The 14,860-nt window shown below is 43.4% G+C and overlaps 2 protein-coding genes and 1 long non-coding RNA gene across 6 annotated transcripts in view; 1 reads left to right on the plus strand and 2 right to left on the minus strand.

Moving 5' to 3' along the window:
- Positions 1 to 5,802: 5,802 nt before the first annotated feature.
- LOC133260771 (uncharacterized) lies at positions 5,803 to 8,158 on the minus strand. Of its 2 annotated transcripts, XR_009740957.1 has the most exons (3): positions 7,366 to 8,158; positions 6,562 to 6,730; positions 5,803 to 6,213 (listed from the first exon to the last, which is right to left on the minus strand). It is a non-coding gene; the product is annotated as an uncharacterized LOC133260771 (long non-coding RNA). The 2 variants fall into 2 exon arrangements; XR_009740956.1 differs by having other exon boundaries at positions 6,562 to 8,106.
- A 165-nt stretch (positions 8,159 to 8,323) lies between these two features.
- RBIS (ribosomal biogenesis factor) lies at positions 8,324 to 13,450 on the plus strand. 2 transcript variants are annotated; one of them, XM_061439462.1, is made up of 4 exons: positions 8,324 to 8,415; positions 10,697 to 10,813; positions 12,939 to 13,055; positions 13,321 to 13,450. In XM_061439462.1, exons 2-4 carry the CDS (start codon positions 10,700 to 10,702, stop codon positions 13,390 to 13,392), a joined length of 303 nt encoding a protein of 100 aa, XP_061295446.1. In that variant the 5' UTR covers positions 8,324 to 8,415; positions 10,697 to 10,699; the 3' UTR covers positions 13,393 to 13,450. The 2 variants fall into 2 exon arrangements, with proteins under 2 accessions (XP_061295446.1, XP_061295447.1); XM_061439463.1 differs by lacking the exon at positions 8,324 to 8,415 and adding an exon at positions 9,766 to 10,058.
- Positions 13,451 to 13,999: 549 nt separating this feature from the next.
- Positions 14,000 to 14,860, minus strand: part of E2F5 (E2F transcription factor 5) — a 35,875-nt gene continuing 35,014 nt past the window's right edge. For both annotated transcript variants that reach the window (XM_061439466.1, XM_061439465.1), the window contains exon 8: positions 14,000 to 14,210. In XM_061439466.1, the coding sequence (XP_061295450.1) occupies positions 14,101 to 14,210 (110 nt within the window). In that variant the 3' untranslated portion in view covers positions 14,000 to 14,100. The remainder of the gene's footprint in view (positions 14,211 to 14,860) is intronic.

The raw sequence follows: 14,860 nt of genomic DNA on the forward strand, positions 1-14,860 counted from the left end.
CCAAGTCCAAGGTGCTCTCACTTTGCACCCATTTCCTTTAGTCACCAAGTTCTGTGATTTGCGCCACTGAGACTGATTAACCGAGAGACTGTCTTATCATTTTCTTTGATGTCTTGCATAAAGTGTTGATTTTATGGAGCTGATACGGTATGCCAGTTTCGCTGTCTTTAATTTTCTATTCCTAAGGTCATCCTGAGGTTAGAATTGCGTAAGGCAGGCTCTCCAGGAGATTACACTGAGGCCCAAAGGGCCTAAAGGTCTTGTTCAAGGGACTGAGATTTCACACCTGGATGAGAACTCTCAGACCAGAACTGGAAAGGTGTCTATCAAGAGTCAGCTCTTAAATCACTTCCCAGATTACAACTTTCAGAAGCTAAACTTTGTCCCTTAGGATCAGAGAAGAGCACATTGCTAAAACCCTGCCTTCTACATTTTTAGTCTTGTCTTTAATCTCACATTGCTTTGTAAAGCAGTAGAAATATGTATCCATACCCTATTTTATAGTATTTTGTGTCTTATTTGAATGTAGTATAAAAGCAGATAAAGTGTGACAAAGGAGAGCCAAGATTACTTAAAAGAAAAGGAAGTTGTGTAAACATCAGAATGGTGTTGAAAAGTCCAGATAATTGACGCCAAAATAATTCAAGTGCCAAAGAATTTAGTTATTCCCTGACTTGGAATGAGTAAGTCAATGTCACTCTATTCCTGCCAACATTTTGAAACATAATGCCAGAGATAAATTCAGGTGCTAACAGACATTCTGTCATCAGCTCTTCTAAAGCTTATTTATCCTGTTCTGTCCTCTAGGAAAGGGCAGTCTATTCTATCAAGAACGGTATCCATATCTCTGTCTCAGTACCAAGCAAGGCTTGATGCAGCCTCACGTGGATCCCACCATTCCACTACTGAAGGTCTGATGCACCACCCTTGCACACCTAACAAAACCTCCCACTCCACATACCATTATATCCTTTATAACCGACGTTACCAACCCCCTGCCATCATTGCCATCAGCATACTAAGAATGTGTTCTAGAATTTTCTCTCTTAGGGGGAAGTTTCTCCCAGCACATTCCTACAGCTCCCATTGGCTACCCACCCATCGTCTCTGGTGTTTCTTGGGTTTTTCTCTCCATGTGTATTCAGTCACTCAGTCGTGTCTGACTCAGTCGTGTCTGACTCCCACCAGGCTCCTCCATCCTTGGAATTTTCCAGTCAAGAACACTAGAGTGGGTTGACATTTCCTTCTCCAGGGGATCTTCCTGATCCAGCAATCAAAACTGTATCTCTTGCATCTCCTGTATTGGCAGGCAGATTCTTTACTGCGGTACCACCTGGGAAGCCCTTTTCTCTCTCTATTCAACTATATTAGTAAGTTTTATCCAGAGATACAGGCGCACGCAGTGTGGGCTGTCTGTGTTGTAAAGACGTTTATTATAAGGAACTGGTTCACACAATTATGGAAGCTGACAAGTCCCCAGATCTGCAGGATGAACCAGCAAGCTGAGGACCCTGAAGAGTCAATGGTGCAGACCCAGTCTGAAGGCTGGCAGGCAGTGACCCAGGAAGAGCCAGTGTTTCAGTCCCAGTCCGAGGGACGCGAAAAGCTTCTGTCCTGGTTCATAGGTGGTCAGGCAGGAGGAAGTTTGCCTTACTTGGGAAAGACTCAGTCTTTTTGTTTCATTCAGGCCTTCAGTTGAAGGGGAAGAGCCACACACGTTAAGGAGGACAATTTGCTTCACTCCATCCACTGATTCCAATGCCAATTTCATGCAAAAACAGCCCCACAGAAACACCCAGGGTAGTGCTTGACCAAACATCCTGGCAACCCAGTCAGGTTGACAGAAGAAACTAACCATCACACAAACCTTTAAATTTGGGGGGACTGGGCCACCCCCTAGATCTCCCCTCTCTCTGTATGCTCTTCTAAGTCCCTCTATCAATTTCTAGGATATAATTTCCAGAGATCAGATATCCACTTTTGCTGGATATCCACATTTTACATTCTCAACTGTTTGCATTTTTTTTAGAAAAGTGAAAATAAAAGTGATGTTTGTTTAATTAATGTGTCTTATTTAACCTGATATATCCAAAACCTTATTGTTTCAACATGAATAGAAAAAATATTGAGCGTGCCAATTATCAGTTTATTATTAGATTGATTAATATTAGATTAAATGTCATTATGAAATTCAGCATTGAACTACCTGCTCTGTGATAACAGAGCTTTAAGAATCTCTTTGCAGCAAGCACAAGGATGTTTTCTCCGTGGAGGGACTCTGTAAGGGGGGAGGCTGTCTTCCTGGTTCTGGCGTGCTGCGTTTTCTTCTGTTTTCTTCTTGCTCCTCTTGGGTCCCTGGTGTGAGTGCGCTTGCAGGGGCGCCTTGCCACAGCCTCACACCAAGCGTGTGCAGTCACTCGGCAAGTTCACAGCCTCAGCCCCAGCCCAGCGATTGTCTCTCTGCCCCTCCTAGGGTGGACCCCACAAGGCCCAGCTGCCATGCCACCCTGTTGGCACAGAAACACCCCCACTCGCTGTGCCCAGCTGCTCACCAGCCTCAGGCGGTCTGCCCCACAGACAGCATCCACCACAGTCCTCGTGACCAGGACCCGTACCGTACACTCTAGGCTGTGTATCGCCCTGCCCAGAGCTGATTTCCCATCCCTGAGTCCCTTTTGCAACCTGCACGCCAGATGTATTCCTTTGTACCCTGGAAGGGTGTTTCTGCTTGCCTGGCAACCATGGACCAGCTCCGATCTGGGCCACCCTTGAAACTTCTCTTCCATCCAATGGGCTGCAACCAGGCTTCTCCATTGATCTGAGTCCTAACTTCGGAAAGGAGGCCAACCGCCAAGCTTGTCCTTCCTTGGAAACTCTCCCTTAGCCAAAGGGTGTTCCTGAGTGTTCTCTGACTTTTAGAGTGTTCTTACTCCCTTTTAGAGTTAATAATTCTTTACAGTAAACGTTTCCTGTTCAAGTTATTGTGTGATTTCTGTCTCCTGGTTGGATCTTAAGTGAAACAATGTATCTTCTACATTCTCTTTTCTTAGGAAGTCTTCTAAATCAGTTTTGTATTTTACTCTTACGGACTGTCTGTTCACCCCACCTTATTGTAAGTGACTGATGGCCGTAGGCGTCAGTGGCTACTATACTGGGCAGCACAGTTCTAGATCCCCTGGACTGTACTCAACTGCTGCAAGTTCAGGGGTCCAGAAAGGAGTGACTTCTCCCCCTCCTCCGCCCCATTCTCCTTCTCACAAATTTCTCTCTGTCATTAAGTGGCACTACCACACACTCAGCTGCACAAGTCAGAATCTTGCTTGCACTTGCTTGCACAAGTCAGAAAATTTTATCAATTTTCACTCCTAAACAACCTGTTGATATAACAAAAACAGAAAAGAAAGAAAACTGCACTTTAAACATATAATGAAGTTCAAAAGACATATAATTCTATAAAGGTCTTTATGCTCTTTCTTCCTAACCAAAACTTCAGTTTCTTAAAAGGCATCAACATTCCATATTCATAAGGATGCAATGAAATAGGCATGTTCATACACTGTTGGTAGAAACATAAAATATATGTTTCTATTTCTGGAAACAATTTGGTAACTTAAGTATCTTAAGTATTTATAATCTTAGATCTTATTCCTTGTCATGCTCTCCAAGAAAGTTAGATTGCTCAAAGGTTTATGTAGAAGCGTGTTCATTACAACATATTCATAACAAGAAATCTAGAAACAATGGAAATGATAAGATGATTGAAATAATATCAAACATCAACAAGATGTAACTTTAGAAAGATACTAAGTATATTTTTAAATATGCTTAGTAAGTATGTATGTTTATATTTATCAATTATAAATTATCTAAAGAAAAATTCCAATTTTTGAGAAACAACATAGTTTATCTGTTTAGAAAAAAAGGCTGCAAAGAAATATATTTTTAGAAAGTTAAGTGGTGGAATTTATTCATTGTTCAAAAATATCTGTTGGGCTCTCTTTGCGTGCCAGGCACTGTTATAGGCACAGGGGATACAGCTGCTGCACTAACCAGCTTCCAAGATAGTCTTCAATGATCCTCACCTAGTGTTCAGCTCCTTTTGTAGTCTCCTCCACCTAATAGGGCCAGCAGGTGTAACTGTAAAAATTCAGTGGAAGCAAAGGTGTACAACTTTTGAGTCTAGGGCATAAAAGATATTGCAGTTTCTCCTTTGCTTTCTTGGGTCATTCAGTCTGGGACCAGCCCGCTTCCACAGCAGAGGACACTCAAGTAGTCCAGCAGAGAAGTTCAGGAGGGGATTTGGGGCAACCTGGCAATAGCTGGCATCAGCTTGCAGCCATGTGAGTTGCTTTGCAAGAAAACCCTCCAGTCTCAGCCAAGCCCTCAGATGCCTGCAGCCTCGGCCAATATCTAACTGAATCTCGTGAAAGACCCTGGGCCAGAACCATCAAGCCAAGCCTCTCACAAATTCCAAGCCCACTGAAATCATGAGAAAATAAATGAAGACTCTTATTTTGAGAAACTCAATTTTGGAGTGATTCATTATGCATTAGAGAACTAATACAGCAGCACACAAAACCAGATAAAATGCTTTGCCTTTATGGAGCTCACATTCTAGCAGGAGGAGACAGGTAATAGGCAAAGTAAATAAATATATGGGATGCTATGTGGTGATAATAGATGGTGGAGAAGGAGGGCAGGGATGTGGGAGGCCTTGGGATTTTACAGAGGTAGTCGTGAAGCCCTCACTGAAAACAAGGGTGTATGAGAGAAGATAGGAAAGAGGTTCCCAGGTGGCACAGAGGCAAAAAATCCGCCTGCCAATCCAGGAGACACAGGATTTGGGTGGGAGTTGCGGCTGGGGGGTGGGGGGTGGGGGGGTGCGTGTTTCGCTCTCTGGGTCAGGAAGATCCCTTGGAGGAGGAAATAGGAACCAACTCCAGTATTCTTGCTTGGAAAATCGCATGCACAGAGGAGCTTGGTGGGCTACAGTCCCCGGGGTCACAAGGGGTTAGACACGACTGAGCGACTGAACACACACTCAAAGAGGAGAGGGAGGAGCTTTGCAGATATTTAGTGGGCGAGCGCTCCAGGCAGAAAAGTAAGAAAGCATTCAGGGTTCAGGGATGGGGTGAGAAGGTTGGGGGAGGAAGGTTGTCAAATAGGGCTTCACAGGCTATTGTAAGGACTTTGGCCTTTATCCCGAGTGATGTGGGAAATACTGGAACTTCTGAGCTGAGGAATGACATGATCTGATTAATATCTTAGTGGGATTCCTCCTGGGGTGGGTAGAGATTACAGCAGGGGAACCAGTTAGGAAGCTATTACAGTAATCGAAATGAGAGAAAGACTGTGGTGAGTTAAGCAGAATGCAGTAACTTCTGGCTGTTCACTTCCTTCTTTATGTTTTTCTGAATTTCCCTGATTTCTACAAGCACTCTTCATGACTTTTCTAATCCAAAAGGATAAAAAGATGTTCATGAAATCTTTATAGTCCTCAGTAATTTCTATCTTATTTAACAAAATATAGACAATTACGTAATTCTTAGTAGGATTTCAGAACAACATAGTTCTGAACAAACACCACACAAAAAGAGAGTCAGAAACTGTCAACTTTAGTCTAGATATAATCTTGGGTGGCCTGGGCCTGCAGCGCCTTGGAGCAGGGCTGGGGTTCCCAACCAGAGATGGAGGCTGGGTCACAACAGCAGAAGCACCAGATCCCAGCGACTAGACTGGCAGTTAGTGACAAGGGCCCTGGCCCTTTGGCGCTGCAGAAAAGAACTTCCACAAAGACAGGAGTGGTGAAGCAAGTACAGTATTTATTAGGAGGAAAAGTACAGTACGTATGGATAGACACATGGGCAGACTCAGAGACAGAGGCCCCGAGTTGCGCCCTGGTGGCCGTTTAAATCACTTAGGTGGGGCATTTCTTCCGGATTTCCTCTGGCTGCTCATTTTGACTTGCCTGGGCTCACAGTCCATATTCTGTATATCTCAGGATCTTCCCGTGTGTGCACGCATCTTAGCCAAGATGAATTCCACCGAAAAGGCATCTGGGTAGAACAGCAAAGGAGCCTCTTTTGTGCATATGCGGCCAGGGAGGGTCTCCTGACTTTGGGACGAGAAATATGTGGTCTGTGCAGGGTCCAATCTCTTCCCTTTGGTCGCTTTACCCTGGGGGGCCCATCTGCTTCCTGCCTCATATAGACGCTGAACAGAACAATATCAATAGAAAAAAAATCTCAAAATCATTGCTGAGCTTTAGACAACTTGAGTGTTTACATTATCAACTAAACATGGTAATTACAAATCACAGCAGCCTTTAATTTTGCTTTAAACACTGTTGAAATTTGGAGTGCCAAATGATAATAGCTCACTGCCTCCTTTGCAGTTACCAATTTTCTGTTTTAAACATGCATTTGCTAAGTATTTCCCAATTCCTATAAGTTTTAACCATTGCTTGCATTTTAACCTAGCATCACAAAAAATGTGAAAGGACTTCATGTACTCTTTGAATATCTTTATTGTCTTTGTGATAGGGATTTCACTGTTCCTCACCTTCAGGTATTTCATACGCAAGCCATCCTTTGCGACTGTAATTAGTTCAGGTTCAGGATTTCCTGGTGGGCTGCGGTCGCACAGAGTCGGACATGACTGAAGCGACTTAGCAGTAGCAGCAGTAGCAGGATTTCTAGGCATTTGGCCAGGAGATTACTCTGAATAAAATCTGCATAATTAAATTAAAAACATATTTGTCAAACACCTATCACTTCCAAGGCATAGTACTACAAGAAGCTAAAAAGAAGTGTTCTGGGTATTTTTCAGTCTTGCTAAAGTTGATAGAGCTTTAAAGTTATTTTTAGTGTGTTGGCTACAATCTCTTCTCTGCTTCTTATACTTAAGGAAATTTTATTTCATTTATGCCACACCTTCCATGCACTGGAAATATGGAATCTTGGATGGAAATATAAAGGTGAGTAGTGAACCTGGCCCCTGAAAAGTACATGGACTAGTTGAGAAACAAACATACATACCAGTAATATGATATTTAAGTTATAGAAAATAAATAATAACAATATAAAGTCTGTGATCCACCTCCTACAGCTTTAGAATATCCTGAGAAAGTGTCGTTTTTCCTTCACTGCAGTGTTACTTATTCTTATTCTACAGATATTTCCAGGAATCTGACCTAGCCAAAAAGATGGAAGGTCCTGTCTGCCCTACTTTATTATACAGAATATGTTATAGATGTTTCTTCTTAGTCTGAAAACAAATTCTTCTGTCACTGAGGGGTTAAAGGAAGAAAAGACTCTGCACTCCTATAATAAATCATGAAACTTTTCACGATAATTGGCTCCTCACAAGAAACGCATATTTCATTGAAGGGTAGCTTTCAGTACTGGAGAGGGAAATACCCACTCCAGTGTTCCGGCCTGGAGAACCCCACGGACACGACGGGGCGGCTCTCACTTCATTCTTGCTGCGCGGCTTGTTTACTTTGCTGTGCGTCTGCCGCGCTGTCAGAAGTTCTCATCTGACTGAGGAAAGCACTTCAGCTCCGTCTCATTACAGTCCTCCCCTAGAAGTCCCAGCGCTAGCCCTGGATCCGCTCAGCCCCTAGGCGCTCTGAGCCGCCCAGCGAGCCTGGGGCGCCCCCAGCGGCGCGCGGCGCCGCGTCCCGGGAGCGCGTCCCGGCCAGCCCGCAGGACGCGGCCGAGGGGCGCCCGCTGTGAGACGGCCGGCGCGGTGACCAAGACGCGCCACCTGGCTTCTGTAAGCGAGCCCGCGCGAGGAGCTCGAGGCGCTCCCGTCTTCGGCGTCTCCCCCAAGTAGAGCGCCTCAAGGTAGCACCGGGCCAGACGCGCTAACGTGCGGGACTCCGCGCTGCGAGCAGGGCTGCGCAGCGTTCAGGGGCGGGAGCTCCGCGGCGGAGACGGCCCTGTGGGCGGCCCTACGTCGAGTGGCTGGGAACCAGCGTGGGCGGAAAGGGCGGGGCTTATGGCCGTCTACGGACCGAGCTCTGGGACGGGACCGCGCTCTGTGGGCGGGGCTTACCCTTGTCCAGCCACCGAGCTCCTGGGCCGGACCGCGCCCTAGGGGCGGGGCTTACCTGTGTCCAGCCCCCGAGCTCCTGGACGGAACCACGCTCTGTGGGCGGGCCGTACCGCTGTCTACCCACCGAGCTCTGGGGCGGAACCACGCTCTGTGGGCGGGGCTTACCCCTGTTTCCGCCCCCAAGCTCTGGGACGGGACCACGCTCTGCGGGCGGGGCTTCGCTCGGGGGCGGAACCGCGGCCCTGAGGAGGCCCTTTGACAGGCCCTCTCATCCCGGAACTTCCGGGTCTCGCGGGTGCAGATGGCGTGACTTGGAACCTGAGAGGCTCTACGAGGGTGTCGGAGGCCTGGTGAGAGGTTAGTAAAGGACACTTCCCGGGCGCTAGCGCGAAGCTTCGCGGGGCGGGGGCGGGCCTTGCGGGCCGCTGCCGTCCGGAGGTCGGCTCGGTCGCTCGCTGCCTTGGGCGGCTGTCCTCGGCCGCCGGCCCGCGGGCTCAGGCCGGAAGGCCGAGTCCTGGGCCCTCAGCCCGGGGCGGGGGACCAGTGTACAGTCTTTGTTTTGTCATTCGTTTCCACGGGGTCGTCACGGGCGACCCCTGTCCCCGCCCTGTACCCCGCTAGCTGTCACCTTCTGCACGAGCCTTCCTCGAGTCCCCAGGCCCGTTGGATCTTTCCGTCTGCTCACTCCGCTTTATGCTGCCAGTCTCAGCCCCTGTCTATGTGTCTTGTGTTTGTATATGTTTCATATGATGCATATGAGTTCTGTACCGCACTTGGCACGTAGTAATTGGTTAATGAATGATCGGATTCTGGTTACTTATTGGAAGGACTTTAATTTGGGGTGACTTTCTATGTGTATTTTCTGCTTCTATAATACGTATTTTCTACTGTGTTTTTTTTTTTTTTTTTTTTTAGGAGTACTATTAGGATTCAGGAAGCTTTGCTGTTTCTGTTTCCTAAAGTTTGACATTGAAAGAGATACGATGTGAGCAAAGGGAAGAAAGGAAGAATGTGCAGAGTCTTCAGAGATTAATTAGTATTCTAAGGTGGTTACAGAGATATAGCAGAAGATACCTTTGACACATTTATGCTAGAATGAGGTTTCCTGCAACATGTCAGGACAGAGAATATTGCTTTTTGTGGGCTGGAGAAGCCATTGAAGGATTTTAACATTGGGACTGTTCATTGTGTACCACCGTGCAGGACAGACTTGAATGCATATGGTTTAAGCCAGGGCTTGACAGTCTTTTCTTTAAAGGGCCAAATAGTAAGGATTTTTGGCTTTGCAAGCCACAGTTGTAGCAGGAAAGCAGCCACAGACAATACATACATAATTAAGTGGACAGAGCTGCGTTCTAATAAAGTCATTTACAGAGGCAGGTGCCTGACCTGATTTGGTCTGTGATTAAAGTTTGTCCAACCTAGAGTCTAACCAAATAGTCCCAGGGACTAAAGCAATAACCTAGTCCTGAACTAGGCAGTACTAAATCATGGTTTTGTGTTGCATTTTTATGTATATGTGAGGCCATATCACATAACGAGAGCTCAGGATCTAGTCTTCCTGGCTTTGAATCGTGGCATCCCCTGACTACTAACAGTGTGACAATGGGTAGATTAACTTCTCTTTGCATCAGTTTTTTAATCCATAAAATGAGGATGAAATAGTACCTCCCACAAAGTATTTTTGTAAGAAGTAAAGCACATAAAATGTTAGTGCTTTTACATGTAGTCAAAGCTTAATAAATCTTAACTGTTAATATTTTTGAAATTGTTCCTCATGTGCATTGTTAAAGACAGGTTTGAGAGATGTTTCTCAACATCAAAAGTAGAATTTATAGGCTTAGTGTGTTTAGCTGTAGAACAAAGATAACATCTAAAGTTTTTAGGCAAGAACCATTCACACAGAAGTGATATGGAAGTCATGAAAGTAAGGCTGGGATTTGGATGTGCAAGATTAAGTACTGATTTTGAGGAGCTGGGGCTTCTCTGGTAATTCAGAGGTAAATAATCTTCCTGCAATGCAGGGGACCAGAGTTCAATTTCTGGGTTGGGAAGATCCCCTGGAGGAGGGCATGGCAACCAACTCCAGTATTCTTGCCTGGAGCATCCCATGGATAGAGGAGTCTGGAGGGCTGCAGTCCATGGGGTTGCAAAGACATGACTAGCGACTAACTTTGAGGAGGTGCACACAGGAGTGAAAATGGGGCAAGTAAAAAGGAATGAAAGAAGAAGAAAGGAGCCAGTCTTAAGAGTATGAAAGGAACCCCAGTGGAATATCAATATGTAAACTAGCAGAAGGATGGGTTGTAATGGTTAGCATTGTCAGATGCCACAGAAAGTTGAAAAAAAACCATTGTTGTGTTGGTAATATTACTTAATGTATCTAACTGGCAGAAATTAATGTGGAACCTCTTACAGTCCAGGTGCCAGAGATGCAGAAAAGAATTAGATACTCTCTGCACTCAAACAGGAAAATCTGTAGGACCAAAAGACATGGAATTTAATACAAGTAGCAGTTTTAAAAATAATCAGGAGCAAGGTGGATCTTCTTAAATTTAATCGGTACCTTCCTAAATTTTAATTGATTTACAGTTCATAAGTGTGGGCAACTTAATTGAGCTCTTTCTTTTTTTCCTAGACAATGGCCAAGAACAAACTAAGAGGGCAGAAGTCCAGGAATGTATTCCACATAGCCAGCCAAAAAAGCTTTAAGGTTAAAAATAAAGCAAAACCAGTTACCACTAATCTTAAGAAGGTGAGTATCACTTAAGCACTCTGACTTTACTGTTTACAAGCAAAGCATAATTGTAAAGCTACTGAAAAGCTGAATGTTAATATTTAAAACAGGTTCTTAGCCTTTCCTACAAAAAAGCAAGATGATTTTAAGTATTTGTTTTAAAAAGAAAAATGATGAAGAAAAATAACCTCCCTTTCTTGAATCCAAATGTGCAAAAGGAAAACATTTTAACTGCAAATGTATGAGGCTCCAAGTAACAGTTAATTCTCAGAGCCTGGAAATCATAAAAAAAAAAAAAAATGTTATGGAAAAGTTCTCTGTAAATTTATATATATTCAAGAAGCTCTTAACAGAGCCAAGACATGGAATGTCAGTCAGCACCCATTCTTTTTCTCCTCAGTTAATTCTTATTTCTCTGGAGATACCTAGAGCTCAAATAAAAACCTGAAAATAGGAGATAAAATATTTTGTTTCTTAAAATACAAAATGAAAAGAGTTGCTTTATCTTCTTTTCAAAATATTTGGGGAATGAGAAATTTCAAGTAGACACCTTAAGAAGATGATTCAAGGAAATGTTTTCAAGCTTAAGTACTAGATGGAGTCAGCTCTCAAGGACTTACTAATTATCATAATGGGCCATAGAAATGTAACATTTTATCTTTCAGTCTTCATGAACTAGCTGAATTAAACTTTTTGGTGGAGCAGTTTCTTGTCTTTGGAAATGCTAAAAGGGAAATAAAGCTGAATGATATGACTGGAGTTTGGGGTGACAACTGTAGATAGAATTGACTTCAAGGTTGATGCTGAAGCCAAGACCTGAGTGACAGGAGCTAGTGACGCCAAGAGCAGTGAAGCATTGGGAGCAGCAGCATGTTTTAGGCAGGGAGAATAGTGAGTGCAAAGGCCTCCAGTTGGGGAAGAGCTTGGTGTATTTGGGAAAGATTACTTTGTTTAGACAGGAAGTCCCAGAAGCTTCGTGGACGCTACTGGAAAAGACCTGTGGGTAGGCAGCCTGGTTGGAGAAAGTATCAAATAATTTTCTCAGAAAGTAGCCTAACTTACTAGGGTAAGATTGCCAGGCAGCACGTAAAAAAGGTAAATTGAAGTTGGTGGAAATGAACTTAAGTGAAGCCAGGCAGCCAGTTGTGACTTGCTACAGCTTCCGTTTCAGGCTCAGAAAAGGCTGATGGTTGAGTTTAACCAAGTTGCCACACAAGTCTGATCAAGGGAAAGGCGGACAGTTAAGAGGGTGTAAGGAGTGACTGACGAGTGGTCATGGGATCTGTGTAGGCTAAAGAAGTGGAGGTGGAACATGTGAACAGTAGTGAACTTAGAAAAGGTTTCAGTGAGATTTAAGAATTACTAATAAACTAAGTGAACTAGAGGGACAGGAGGTGGTGCAGCCTAAGGTACCACATGGCAGTGATGGCAAGGTTAAGTCGTGGGAAAGATCCCTGGAGTCGAGGACCTGAAAAGATTAAGTGGCCATCGGGTAGGTTCTTGTTGAAGCCACTAAGCAGTGATGCCAGGCATGTGGGGGGTCAGTGAGCCAACGTTTGAGATCTTTCACAAAGGAGTAAGTAATCATGGTTTAGGTAGGTGACAGTAGTGAGAAGGATGTCAGAATGTCCTGGCGCGTAAGGTGCAGAGCAGCTGGGAGTTTGAAGGAGAAACGGTTGGGGCGCAGCAGTGAACAGAATGCCCCCCCCCCCCCAGCCTTGTAGACTCAAGCACGGAGGGCTGCACGGGCCACTGTTCTCAGGAGACGGCCAGGTGCTGCCATCAAGGAGGATTCGGAGAGGTGCTGTTGGGACTCTCGAAGGGTTCTATCCAGGGTCCTCGTTTCACAGATAAGAGATGGTAGCGTCATAGCCTGGAAAGATTATAGGCACATGTTTTGGCCTGCTTATACCAGGAAAAGTCAAGGTAGAAGGTATAGCTACATAATTCTTTTTTTTTAAACAGAACCTTTTTGTCTAAAGTGTCTCAATAAGACTAAAAATTTTAGTGTGAATTATCTGCACAAATTGGTAGGATGGACAAGAGTTTATAGATTTGGGGGTTTAATAAGATTAAAGTTGCCTATATTTTATCTGTAATGGATTTAAGATCATGAATTACTGCTCTTTTCTTTTTTTAAAAGATAAACATTGTGAATGATGAAAAAGTTAACAGAGTGAATAAAGCTTTTATAGATATACAGAAGGAACTGGCAAACTTCTCAAAAGGCCTTTCCCTTGAACCTCTGCAGAAACAACTGGTGAGTAGAAATCACTTGCTTTTGTTCTGGCTAATAAATTAAATTCCGAATTTTCAAAGCCCATATTGATTGTAATTTTTAGTACTTGGCTCTGTAGTATGTATAGCACATTCAGACTTTAAAACATTGAGTCTAAATATGGGAATTTACTGTTCTACTTCCAAAAGTACAACTGGAAGAAATTATATTGGAATATATGTCAGTAGACTGTCATTTTTGTTTACAGTTGTTATCTCAATTTTAAAATGTAATTTCTTCTCTCTAGATACCTCAGCAGTGTCATGAAAATGTACCAGTTAATGTTGATGAAGCTACCAGATTAATGGCTCAGTTGTAATATACCAATGATGCATCAAATTCCCCAAAAAGACCAATAAATTTAATCTTTTATACAATTTTATTTAAAAAATCTTGTTAATGTACAGGCATTGGCACATTTTAAAAACAAACTACATAAACAGATCTTTCCTATAACCTAGGAAAGTGGAATGTCAGAAGTCAACAAAATGTGATAAACTTAAAGTGCTAAAACAGAAGGCACTTCACAAACTCTGTTCACTGAAACAGTTAATATATCCTAGTTTACACCCTTCACGTTATAAGTGGCAGTGAATGTCTGGATTGGAGGACACAAAGGAACACGGACGGTCTTGTGGCAGTACAAGTGGAAGACAGAACAAGTGATGAGCCCCTGGCCAACTTTCTTGTTTCTCATGACCTGAAGTCTACTTTAACTTTCTTCTCATATAAGGGGAAGAAAACAGAAGGGTTCAGAATGGGAAGAAAAGTTGAAATTTCAGAAAGTAATTACTTGAGGGTGTGGAGGGTTGGTGGATGTGAAATCATTTTTTCTCCTGAAACAGTCAGAATCCTTTGTTTTTATGGTTGAAGTTTTGTGAAGCAAAAATAAAGTATTAGGGAAGAACATTTCATAATCAGTGAACTAAAAAGGTGTTACATTCATTATTTTAAATACTTAGGTTATTAAGAAGTCTAAAATGTTACACAGTTAGAGGTAGATAACAGTCCCAAGTTTCCATGGAATCTAATAATTTAGTATCTGAACATCAAACAGATCACAAACGCCTTCATTATCATCTAAATTAAAGTTGTAGTCATCTGCTGGGGTCGGAGAAAGCCGTAAGAGCGGAAACACTGCAAGCAAAAACACAAATGCAGTGTTAAAGATGGTTTCTGCATACAGGTAATGATGTCTTAGATAAAACACTATCAAAAACATCAAACCAAATTATGCTTCCCATGTTATACAGGAAATTAAAAAAATACAATAGGAAATGTAATGATCAAATTAATAATTTGTGTTTTGTGTGTATCTTCAAAGATTCTTATTTAAAAACATTTTATGCACTGATTATAGGTTTAGCTTGGGAAACAGAAGTTAGAAATTTTATTGGTTGAATTCATCACTAAAATGATTCAGAAACATTAGAGTATTTGATCTGCTAAATAAGCTACCACTTTGAAAACAGAGAAAGGAATCAGACATAAATTAATAAATATGCTGAAATTCTCTGCTTTTACAGAAATGTTTGATAAGTCTCTTAAGTGGTTACTAGGAAAGCTTGTTCAGAGAAGGCGATGGCACCCCACTCCAGTACTCTTGCCTGGAAAATCCCGTGGGCAGAGGAGCCTGGCAGGCTGCCGTCTATGGGGTTGCTAAGAGTCGGACACAACTGAGCGACTTCACTTTCACTTTTCACTTCATGCACTGGAGAAGGAAATGGCAACCCACTCCAGTGTTCTTGCCTGGAGAATCCCAGGGATGGGGGAGCCTGGTAGGCTGC

This window comes from Bos javanicus, chromosome 14 (assembly GCF_032452875.1).
Source record: "Bos javanicus breed banteng chromosome 14, ARS-OSU_banteng_1.0, whole genome shotgun sequence".
NCBI lineage: Eukaryota > Metazoa > Chordata > Mammalia > Artiodactyla > Bovidae > Bos > Bos javanicus.